Source organism: Aspergillus nidulans, chromosome IV (assembly GCF_000011425.1).
Source record: "Aspergillus nidulans FGSC A4 chromosome IV".
Classification (NCBI taxonomy): Eukaryota; Fungi; Ascomycota; class Eurotiomycetes; order Eurotiales; family Aspergillaceae; genus Aspergillus; species Aspergillus nidulans.
The window spans coordinates 1,772,219-1,784,002 of record NC_066260.1 but is presented as its reverse complement, the minus strand read 5'-3'; the positions used below and the strand labels follow the sequence as shown (position 1 = coordinate 1,784,002).

General features: G+C 51.8%; 3 protein-coding genes across 3 annotated transcripts, besides 1 other annotated feature; 1 reads left to right on the top strand and 2 right to left on the bottom strand.

The window, feature by feature from the left end:
• Positions 1 to 11,784: part of a sequence feature (contig 1.129 1..627835(1)) that runs on past both edges of the window.
• On the bottom strand, positions 438 to 2,440 carry ANIA_07526 (protein bfr2; the record flags this gene model as incomplete). Its single annotated transcript, XM_675703.2, has 3 exons — positions 438 to 2,164; positions 2,217 to 2,316; positions 2,383 to 2,440. The coding sequence occupies 3 exons, from the start codon at positions 2,438 to 2,440 to the stop codon at positions 592 to 594; spliced, it is 1,731 nt and encodes a 576-aa protein (XP_680795.1). The 3' UTR covers positions 438 to 591.
• On the top strand, positions 2,669 to 3,851 carry ANIA_07525 (Mrp/NBP35 family ATP-binding protein; the record flags this gene model as incomplete). The annotated part of the gene is made up of 4 exons (XM_675702.1): positions 2,669 to 2,728; positions 2,780 to 2,915; positions 2,988 to 3,107; positions 3,172 to 3,851. The coding sequence occupies 4 exons, from the start codon at positions 2,669 to 2,671 to the stop codon at positions 3,849 to 3,851; spliced, it is 996 nt and encodes a 331-aa protein (XP_680794.1).
• ANIA_07524 (lipase/esterase family protein) lies at positions 3,950 to 6,975 on the bottom strand (the record flags this gene model as incomplete). The annotated part of the gene is made up of 3 exons (XM_050612015.1): positions 3,950 to 6,068; positions 6,358 to 6,854; positions 6,907 to 6,975. 3 exons carry the CDS (start codon positions 6,973 to 6,975, stop codon positions 4,160 to 4,162), a joined length of 2,475 nt encoding a protein of 824 aa, XP_050467978.1. The 3' UTR covers positions 3,950 to 4,159.

The following is an 11,784-nucleotide window of genomic DNA, read 5'->3' as shown; positions in this document are numbered from 1 at the left end:
TGGGACTAGGCAGGATCTAAATAGCCAAAGGATGGCAGTCATACAGTGGGGTGTTCTGGACATGAATGAATCGACAGCACTTTTGCTGCCATTTAGGCCTTCTCTGGCTAGTTGTCCGTGCAGAAGTATATGTCTTTGTAGGTGTTTCCCCCTGAGCCTCAGATTGCAACTGGGGGCTACAGTTGGGGTAAACATTTGCAGATCATAAAAGTAGCGCAGACCGTAGTAGTTCTTTTTCGATCCTCTCTAGGGTTTGCGAGTCTGATGGGGAGGAAGGGGAAGGGATCTATCACAACATGTCCGCCTTGCGTGTGGTGCACAAGGAATTTATCAGAGGTATGACAAACAAAGTGAAGTCAGATTTTATTTTTGTGTTCTTGTAATTCAGAAAACATTTAAGCAGCACTTATTAGGCATTTGCCATGAGGAGGTAAATATTTGCCAGATATTGACTTTCTATGCTTGGCCTCATGAGTGGGAGCGAACTGGAAACTCCTCATGAACAAGTTGTCGCTTTCAGTTGACTTTCACAAATGAATATGTACAGATCCTGTAGAATCCTATCAAAAAACTCCGTCGTTTCTATCCCATTCAGCTCCTGAATAGCCTTAGGCCGCCCTCCTCAACATCCTCGTCACTCTTCTCTCCATCCTCATCATCACTAACATCGTCCTCTCGTAATATTCCACTCGCACTCCTCCCGAGCAGACTTGCAAAGAATTCCTCACGCGCCCTCTTCGTCCAAGTACCCCTCTCCTCAGGCGCCATGAAGTTCTGCAATTTCTCATGGACATCAAAGCGCATTTTTCGGCCCTTCGAGGCCCGCGTGTCCACCTCGCGCTTCACTTTGTCCTTTCGCATACCAGTAATGGGGTGGATTGCGCCCGCACCATTGCGTGACGGCAAAATGTGAAGGGTGTCAAGCCCGTTGGTTATCGCGTCGGTGGAGGACATGCGCTGGGAGACGAGGTCTCGGAGGAGGGATTGGTAGAAGATCGTGTCATCGTAAACTTTAACCTCGTTTGGGTCGGATGTAGATCCTTGTGTGCTCTTCAGGCGCTTCGATGAGCGGTCAGTGGTTTCAGATGCAACGTGTGCATCTAGCACAGCGGTGATGGTTTGCTGTGCACCTGAAGTGCCTAGTAATTTCGTCTTTGAGTTTGCGAGCGTGGTTGCAGTCGCTGACCCGCGGACTTTGAGCGACCATTTATCAAGGATGGCGCGGCGGTGCGCAAGCGAGTCGGATTCTAGCTCCGCCATGCGCTTCCAGAGAGAGGATGTAGATGTACTGGTTGTCGCAGGAGAAGGGCGCTTGCGCTTCTTAGAGTCATCTTGTGTTTGCGCATCGACGAGAGTGAGACGGAGATCCTCGAGTGTAGACCACAGCGTAAGCGCAGCTGTTTCGGCCGACTTGAAGGCGTCGGTGTCGGCGTCTTCAGAGGGTTGGGTTCGCGTGGCTAGCTGGTTAGCTGCCGTGAGACCTTTTTGGAGCTTGATCCGGGCGTTGAGGAGGGCATCGAATGTTGCACGTTGGTGTTTAACGGCACGACCTTTTGTTGCGTCGGCCTTTGCAGCTTGAGAGATGGTTGCTGCGATAGTTTTTTGGTCTGTCGCCAATAGTTGACGAAGTTGGGCGCGGTCGTCTGATGTGTCTGCGACCTTGGCGTTCGCAAACTGGACGCGGCGTTTGGGCTTCGCGGTCTTTTCTTCTTCATCTTCAGACTCGTCATCTTCTTCTTCTTCTTCTTCTTCTTCTTCTTCTTCTTCTTCTTCTTTAGCATCTTCATCGTCTTCGCTGTCATCCTCGCCCGAAATATCCTCGTCTTCGTCGGAGAACCCGTCGTCGAAACCCTCCCCATCCTCATCTTCTTCGCTGTCATCCGAGTCCATACCCACATCGGCATCCTCGCGGCCTTTCAAGCTGTGAGCCTTTGATTTACTAGGCCGCTCATCTTCGCTTCCTTCAGAAATATCCTCGTCCTCGTCCTCATCACCATCTTCATCCTCATCTTCGAGATCACTCTCGTCCTCAGACTCCTCGTCACTAGACCGTGCCCTGAACGGATCTTCATCGCTCTCGGCCTCTAGCGCATCCCTACTAACCCGCGATCCAGCGTACTGTTTCCCCAATGACACAGGTCCCTCATTGCGAAGTTTTGCTTTCCTAGTTCGATTAGTACGACCCTACGTCCAGCGACCGCAAAGAGGAGACTAACCCAACAGCCTGATAGTGCTCCCTACCGGCATTCGCATCCTTCACCTCGACGTCCTCATCGCTGGAGTTACCACCGCGCTCAATGTCCTCGGGGTCATAGTCTGTTTTAGTAGGTTAGAGTTAGTTTGGCACTCAAACGTACGAAATTCCATAAGGAGAACTCATACCCCTTGGTGTAAGGTCTTCTAGATCAGCGATCTGCTCTGCTAGCGATTTTGGCGCCATTCTGCGATCGTATATTCGTTGAATTGAGCGATGTTGATCCGCAGAAATTATTTTTCTGCCGCGATAACATTTTCGAAGATCGGGGAGGCGGTCAGCTATCTTGCCCCACAGAGAGGTCAATATTGGCTTAATATTGGAAGCGGTGAGAGCTATTTCCGGCAGTATTGCAATTCCAGGCCTCAGGCTTCATAGCTTTCTAGTCCAACGACATCACAAGCACAGAACAGCATGGCGACGCAAAGGAGACTATTTTCGACATTCCGATGTCTGCAACATGATAATCCGCTGGTATGTCTAAATTATTCTTCTTTCTGGAACTTATCTGATAACACGTTTCAGGGCCTCCCACGCTCCGGCACCCCGCCCTCATTCCCCCGTCGCCGCGGTCTCCCGGAGAAGCGCAAGATACGCGATGTGAAAAAGGTCATTGCCGTGTCCTCTGCGAAGGGTGGTGTAGGGAAATCAACAATTGCGGGTACAGCTTTTGTCACGTTTCAACCTCGTACTGGTTTCCTTGAAAATATAATCTAACGAAACGGACGAACAGTGAACCTAGCTCTCGCCTTCGCGCGCCGCGGCATACGCACCGGGATTCTTGACACAGATATCTTTGGCCCTTCCATTCCAACACTACTGAATCTCTCGGGGGAGCCGAGACTTGATGAACGTATGTCTCAACAAAACATAACTTCACTGCCATACACATTTGTTAACCCTTTCCTGTCCAACAGACGACCGCCTTATTCCACTAACAAACTACGGCCTCAAATCCATGTCAATGGGCTATCTCCTCCCTCCCCCCCCATCTCTTACCCCAGAAACACCACAACATCACTCGCGAGTCCCAATGGACACGACTCCGATATCCTGGCGTGGATTGATGGTCACAAAAGCCATGCAGCAGCTTCTGCACTCCGTTTCCTGGGGTCCCCTTGACGTGTTATTTCTGGACCTCCCACCCGGCACGGGAGACGTGCAATTAACAATCGGTCAGGAGATCATCCTCGACGGCGCCGTGATTGTCACCACACCACAGGACATCGCGCTCCGCGATGCTGTGAGAGGATTCGGCATGTTCCAGCGCATGAATGTCCCCGTGCTCGGCATGGTGAGGAACATGGCGTTCTTTGCGTGCCCGGAGTGTGGGACCAAGACGAAGATCTTCTCGGCGGGGTTGCATCATCATGGTCCTGGTGATCAAGGCGGCGAAGGGGACTGGGGTGTTCTTGCAGAGTGTAAGCGGCTTGGAGTCGAGTTTCTGGGTGATATCCCGCTTGATGCACGGGTTTGCGAGGATGCGGATCGCGGAATGCCGACTGTTGTTTCGGAGGAGGGGGATCGGAGTGCGAGGAGGGAGGCGTTTATGGGTGTTGCGGAGAAGGTCGCGAAGAAGGTTGGGGTTGAGTGGTAGATTTCTTGCCAGCGTATCACATTCGGTAAAATTAGAGATGTATACTAGTTGCATATACCCGTTTTAGAATGAAATTGTTATATACAGGAACAGAGAAGCCAGGGTAAATATTAAGGATAGGGCATATATAGCATGGGTATAGATACACAAGAGGGCATAAATCTCGACATATTCGAGTGTACATCCAAACCAGCATCACATAGACCAACATCAGCAACAAAAAGCAATCATACCAAAACACGATAGGTATCAATCTAGCTCCAACATATATATTACAGATGAAAAGATATTGGCAGACAATATGTCATCTACTTCTCATGATCCGCACCGTTAGTTAGCGGAAGGCTGTCAGCAGAGACGTAAACGGAGTTGTTATCCGTAGACGGCCTCAACACTCCATCGGCATTTAGCACGGCGCGGGTACTTGCCGCATCAACACCACCCAACGTGGTAACAGCAAGGGATTTTTCGTCGCCAATAGTACTCCCTGCGTCGTCCGTCACCGGGTCAGACTGAACCGTAAACCCGCTGCGAATGGTCGCCGAGCCGCCCTGCGACGATGGGCGTTGGTCCAGATCCTGCGAACTTTTGGACGTGCCTGCGGTTTGCGCTGTGGGTTTGATGGTGCCGGGGACGTGGAAGAGGGCGCGTGTGCTCGCGTTTTCGGACTTGTCAGGGCCTTCGTAGTTCGGCAGGACGATGAACGGGCCGGGGACGAAGGATTTGTTCGATGAGGCCTGGGCAAGAGATGGGTTCGAGTCGGTGGGCTTGTTATCATTGCTCGGCGGTTTAGAATAGGGAACCTTGTCATTCAACTGTTGCGCTGGCTCTGTCGGGATTGACGCGGCTTTGTCCTTGGTTTCCTGGTGCTCAATCGAGGCGCCTGCTCGTCCGGCGTCGACGCTGGCTCGATTCGACCGCTGTGACCGGCTGTCCATTTCTTGCTCACGCTTAATCGTCCGCTTATCGTGCTTGGTGGCAAACCTGGCCCACATCGTCATAGGGTAGCTGGTGCGGAGACCCTTTGGTGGAAGGGCACCTGGAGAGAAGCGTCTCGCGGCCAGCGCGCTGGGTGGCGGGGTATCGCCGTCGAAATCCTGAAATCCGGAAGCAAGGCCTGCAAGCCGTAACTGGTGTATCCGCGCCTTTTCTTTTGCAAATTTTTGATCCCATTCTTCCTTGACTAGCATCCATTTCATGAGGAGGCCGGGGTTGATTGTGCCGACGGATGAAGGGGGCAGTTGAAGCGCTGGACAGTCGCGGGGGGGAGGAAGGGGGTATATGTGGCCTCGTTTATCCACCCTCTGGCGAATCATCCGGTCTTTGAATGGTGGCAGCGAGTCACCAGCTTTACCTACGGCAATGCCCGGTCGATCGTGAGGTCCCTTTTCCCTGCCCTCGTTGTCAGATGTCTCGGGACTTGCTGACTCACTTGATGAGATGGGGGAGACTTCGTCATCATTGACGATGTCGACCGTTGTATCCTGCGCGCGCGCCAGCGCCCACGCTCCGAACTGCGCGATTGATCGGAACATGTATTTGGCAGGACGGGTGAAGCTGAGAATGGGGGCCACGTGGCACAGATCATCCCAGACTTGGAGCTGGACGTATGTTCCGGGGTACTTGTTGACTATTTCGCGCTTGGGGTCGAGCTCGGCGAGGAGACTGTCGTTCGGCGGGTAGGCCACAGGGTTGGCCGCTTTGTGAGCAATGTAGAACTGCTCGTCCCGTAGCATCTCGCCGCCACCGCTAATGATCTGAAGAGGGGGGAGTCCTCCGAGAGAAGGCTGGAAGATAGGAGAAACGAGGGGATGGAAGAGCAGCTCGTTGGTCGTGTACATGTGAATCTGGTCCTTTACCTCTATCGTTTTGCCGTTCATCACGAAAGACGGGGGTCGGCGACCGTGGCCCAGGGTCGGCTCAGACTCGCTGACCTTGAACACATTCGCCTCTCCTGTCGGAGGCTCGTTCTTCTCGTTCTTCTTATCCGTGGTGGCTGGATTCTTCTTCAGGGCTTCGTTAATCTCTCGGATCTCGTCTTCGTTCGGCGGGGGCCATGCTAGCGACGGCTTATGCAAGAAGCCATGGGGCGGGATATAGTCGCCAGGGTTGTCCTTTACTATGCTAGGGAATGAATGCGTGAGGTCAACCCATGGTGAAATCAGTATTGCGCCAGCCGGTAGCGGCAGTCCTTGGTCACGGCAAATGACGAGCATCCTGCCAATCATTAGCCGAGGATCACTCCAAGTAACCGGTATCGACTCACGAGAGGATCATTCCCCCTCCAGCAGAGTCTCCCGCAAAGATGATGTCCTCGGGGGCATGGTCTCGTAAGAGATAGAGGTAAGATGCCAATGAATCCTGAAGTGGGCAGGGGAACGGGAATTGCGGCGACAAGCGGTAGTCGGCTTCTATTCGTCAGCAAAGGTTTAAAACCAAATCAAAGTTACTCACTAGAGCAGTTAGCCAATTAAACATAGTAACAAAGTCTAGGGAATGTGCATACCGTGCAAAGACCCTCCCCTTGAGCTTCCTCGCATGCCGCTGCAGCTGATACCGATGCGTCTGCACACTCCCGAAATAGTACGCGCCGCCATGAATGTACAGCATGATGCGCCTGTTGCTCGAGTCGGTTTTCGCAGCGTGTTTCCGCGCATTATAGTCGCTATGCATCTCAATCCACTCGCCTCGCAATTCTCCATTATTCTTGTCCCCTGACGGACCGCGCCACTGCCACCATTTCTCACCCCCGACCTGCGCAACGCCCCGCGGACCCAGTTGCTTGATGATTAGGGCCGCCGACTCTGACAGAAACTCCTCTGCGACCGAGACTCGCTCGATCCGCACCCAGTGCGGCGCGGGAACGCGCTGCGCGGTGAATTCCTGGATATACTCAATCGGACGCTTGGAGCTGAAATCGATAAACTCGCGGATCACCGAGATCCCCTCATCGTAGGAGAGGTGGACATTGGGTTTATTGTGGAGGGTTTTACGGTTGGCGTACTGTGCTGTCAGTACACGATCACGGCCGGGAAAGCGCGGGAGGGCGACGTACATGAGAAAAGAGCGTGGAAACGACGGTCGGTGTGAGGGCGACCCCGATTGAAAGACTGCTCAATGCCATGGTGCGTCAAGGATGCTCATTGCCGGGCACTAGTTCAGGGTTGGAAGGGGGGAGATGGGAGTGCGAAGAGTCGTTCAGGGGAATGGTATAGACACAGGACGATCATGGGCGAAGCTGGAACAGTGGAGTTAGCCGGTAGCCAGGACCGTTCGTCATCGAAAGGAATGGGCGATGAATGAGAACGACGACATGGTCGTTTTATGGAGCTGCGAACGGAGTAACTAGAAGGGAATGTCATAGGGAACTGAGAGTGGAAGGGGGGGGCGGCATGTGATGTCATCCTGCTCAGCCCCTGGCTCCGCAGCCGCGGATGCCACTCAACGTTCTATAAACATTCTATGGGATATGTTCTTATAGTAAGGAAAAGCGACGAGATCAAGCGAGGCTTCTGCTCTAATCCATTGCCAGACGCGTTATCATTCAACTGGTCCTGGGCGTGGTTGATATGGGTGTCATTTCTGATACGAGACAAAAATACGAGAGAACCGAGAAATACGAGGGCAGACCCTGAACCGTCGAGCCCCACTGTCCGACCAAGACGTCTGTTTAGCATCAGGAGCACTGACGTTCTCCATCGACATCCACTAAATATTATCAATTTCTTTGGTTTGTGTAATGACTCGAGCGATGCATCTTATCAATTGTTCGACGGCCCGATGAACGGCTACACAACAGAGCCGGGGTCGAGATATCTCCGTCGGGGTGGATGGGATGTCCCTCTTAGTGCGACGGAGCCCGCACGTGGTACGGTATCCGTGTTACGATGGCCTATCCAGCTGCTGCCAGGTAAGTTCGCGCTCATTACCAGCTTATGAATATTGCATTGTGAGGATGAGAGAAGGCTGACTCAGTTCAGATGATAACGTATCCTGCAAGCGAATGGGCCTTGCAAGCGAGCGGGTCACCTATAAACTAGTGTCTATTCATACGCTAATATCTCAACAAGAAGTTGGTTTAGAGATGTATAAGTATATACAAGTAGCCTCTTTGAGATAAGTATTTCTCTGGGTAATATATATTACAGCTGTAATTATGGTATTTATAAGTATTATACTATTTATTTAGAAACCTAAGGTCATTGAGCTCAGAAAGACGTTAAATATAGAACATATCCTACCGCAGTTTTATAGCATTACTTACAACCTACTTTGTTGCGATAATATAGTATGGAAAGGCGCCATCATATATGGTACAGAGGTGGGCCACACGCTTACGGGATACGTCATGCTTCCATCGTCAATGGGTCGAAAACGGTCGAGCAGCAGTCGAAAGCTTATCGCGTTGTGGATTATAGGTTAGATATAAGGAGGAACAATCGAGTCGCTACTCATTGAGCAACGAGGAGGTAGGTGTGCACCATTCCGTCTGAGGCTATACTAGGTAGGCTGTATGGCTAACCCTAAATGCTAGCCAAGGATAAGGTGGATAACCTAGTAAACGATCGTCACGACAGAGATCAGGAGAATAACCGCAGGTTCCACTATATGTAGCTTTGATAAAATCAAGTTAGGTAGAACTCAGCTAGTTGAGAGGTCTGAGTACAAGGACCGCCCCGCGCATTGGCTGTAAGTCGTGGCCTAGCAGATTGTACACAGGCATGTTGACAACAAACCATGTGATGTGAACAGAAGCAGCCTGGCCCAAGCAATCTCTTCAATCTTCTTTCTATTTAGCTGAATCAAACTGTCAAAAGCCCTTATCTTAGACTTGATAGATGTCTCTTCCAGGCAGCTTATCGTTTCCAGGTCGGTTGGAGATAGACAGCATATACTGCCGCGTGAGGGAACTGTGAGGTGTAGGTTAAGAGACTCCAATCCCAACAAATGACATGGTGCAGCTGATCAGTGGGATGATGATCCCAGTCGGTACAGTGGTCCTCGACCACACGAGTGCAGTCATCCGAATGGTGCACAAATCCACCGAAGATCACTTCCTTGACCGGCGCAGGCAGTACTTCCCGAATGCCCAAAAAGATATTGCACTAGCTTGCCTTACATACCTTTCCTTTAATATGTTCAATGACATACACTGCAAGTCGGAGAGAGCGTTAGAAGCGCTGCTACAAGACGAGAGCAACGCACTTCTGGGATATGCGGCGCAGAATTGGGGACTCCATGCTACGGAGAGGGAGATGGAGCCATTGAGCGAGAGATCCAAGAACTAGTTCTACAGTTTCTTCGTGGCGACATGCTCGTCTGCGCTGCGCAGGTCATGCTTCTTCCCGTGAATTCCGGCTTCCGGGATATCGAGAGCGGCTGGCGATGGAGGTGACCAACGTCCATATGACGGCGTAATTCGGGCTCGCGTATACGATGGAACGCCTGTGTGAGAGCCTCCAGGAATTGATAATGGATCCGGAGGATACGCATGGCCGCACACCACTTTGTTGGGCTGCAGAGAAAGGGTTCGTTGAGGTCGTGAACTTCCTTCTCCGAGGTGGTAAGGTGGATATCAAGTTCCAAGATCGTCACGGAAGAAGCCTGTTATCGTGAGCGGCAAGATACGGAAGGGCGAGGAGTTGTAGAGCGCCTGCTCCTGGCCACGGACATAGAGATCAATATCAGAGACGAGCGCGGTCTAACGCAATTGGCTCTCGCAGCCAAAAATGGACATGACATTGCCGTCGGGATTTATTGAAAAACACCGCCGTTGCACCAGACGCCGGGGACGTTTACTCGTGAACAGCCCTATCTTGGGCTGCAGGAAACGGTAATGAGACGGTGGTGAGGCAGCTCCTGCAGAGTCCAGCTGTCGATAATTATTCCCAGTCGATGTACTGGCGACCACTCTCGTGCGCGGCGCAGAATGGACACCAGCTGTTGTTAAGGTGCTGCTTGCACACCTAAATGTGGACCCAGCTCTCACGGACTCGTACAGTAGAACGCCACTGTACCATGCTGCTGAACACGGGCGGGAGCCCGTTGTGGAGCTCCTTCTAGAGACGGGTGTGATTGATGCTAATTGCAAGACGATCTGGAATACGACGTCCATGTGAACGGCACAAAGTGGAGGACATGACCGCGTAGTTGAGCTACTGGTAAAGAAGGGCAAGGTCAAACCCCAGCTCGATGCAAACTCAACCAGCCCCGGTCTCCAACAGAATCTCACGGCCATTAGTTATACCAACCACTACTGTTTCAGTCTCCGGGAATCCGCCGTCCAAGCCAATGGGCTCCATCCAACCGAGCGACAGACCTTGCGGCTGGACGACCGTTGGCTGGTCATTGACCAAGGAATAGGGTTGAGATTGGAGATGAACCATCACCGGCAGCCATCATGGCGCCTTCTCATACGCAGCTCCGGCTGGGCAGCCGGAGTGCCATACATGAACGTGAATGGAGCTGTGTTTATAGTCGTACTGGGCATCCATAACTCCTCCGTGTGGTGTTCCATTGCAACGGGCGTTGAACACGAAACTCTCGAAGACGTGATTGATTCATATTACCCCAGTGTGCGGCCAAAAGTGCTGCGGACCGACCCCGGAACGGACCAGTTTACAAATTCGGTGCGGAGGGAACCGTGGCGACGCTTTACATCAGCAAGGATCCTGATATAGAGTGGGGATATCTTGTGGATGTTGATATAGAGTCTGTCCTTAGGGCTTAGTCAAGCCTGAGTTGCGGCCTAGTGACCTAAGCATATGGGTGATGCCAGCCCATCCCACAGGTACACGGCTGATCGAAATAGTGAACTACAGAGTCGCACATCAAAGATCACTTAGCCACTGTAAGCCCGTGAACCTGTATCAGGAGAAATAAGTCTTGGTATACCGTCCCTCATGGCAGTTTTTGTATCTCTACCAATTGGATGCAAGGTCACGAGCGTTGGCCTGCCCTAGGCCCTGGATTGGCGCCGGTAGTCAAAGTATACCATTTTTATATCAGTATAAACCAGCTTATATTGATCAGTCCCTCTACCACCAACTTCAAAGATGCGAAGTTTACTAGTCTGTCCCCATTCCCGATGAGACATGTAGTGAATCATTTCACAACTCAAAGTGAAACTATGAGCACAAAGCAGTGTATTTAGGGCTGGCTCGTCTTCATCACATTATGCAGCATCTCTTCCATAACTATACATCTCAAGCATGGCAATTCTGATCGCACAAGACTTTTCTCCCGCCGAGTTGCCGCTGCGCGTGGTCGGGATATGAGGTCCTGCCCATGCCACCAGCCGGCGCTCCTCAGTAAGCTCACACCGAGTCTAGAAGCGCTGTAGTATTTCGCTGCAAACTGGGTCTTCTCCACGCCGCCGTCGCCACTCGGCCGTCTCAGATTGCTTTTCACCGAAGGAGTCAGCATTTTCGTCCTTTAAATGGTTACGCGTACTTTCCTGGAGCACCCGCTCCTTTGTAATTGTCTTCCGTTTCAGTTTATCCACAAGCTCTTTGATGGCCGTACACTCAATTAGATTGGCTGCAATGAAGGACCTTTGATTCGCATCTAGTAGAATGCGGTGATCGTGATTCAGTCACGGATTGCGGTCTTCGCGACGACGTTTCCGCGCTTTGATATTTGGACTGGGTGATCAGCTGGTGTATCCGTGCAGTCTCCACGTCTGTTCAGGTCCTCCATCTCTTCAGTGTGCCGGAGCGTCTGATCAGGAGCAAAGCCGAGTTACCTAGATTGACAGGCTTGCTGATATTATATCGTGCAGTGCTGCCAGGCCCAGGCCACAGAGTTGGACCGCTTCGCGCAGATCCTAATTCTCGTTTCTGTTCATGCAGCTTGCCAGAACAGACAACCAAGTTACTAGAATTTTGGCATTCACAAAATCACATCCTCGGTGCATTGATAGGGCTATCCTGGG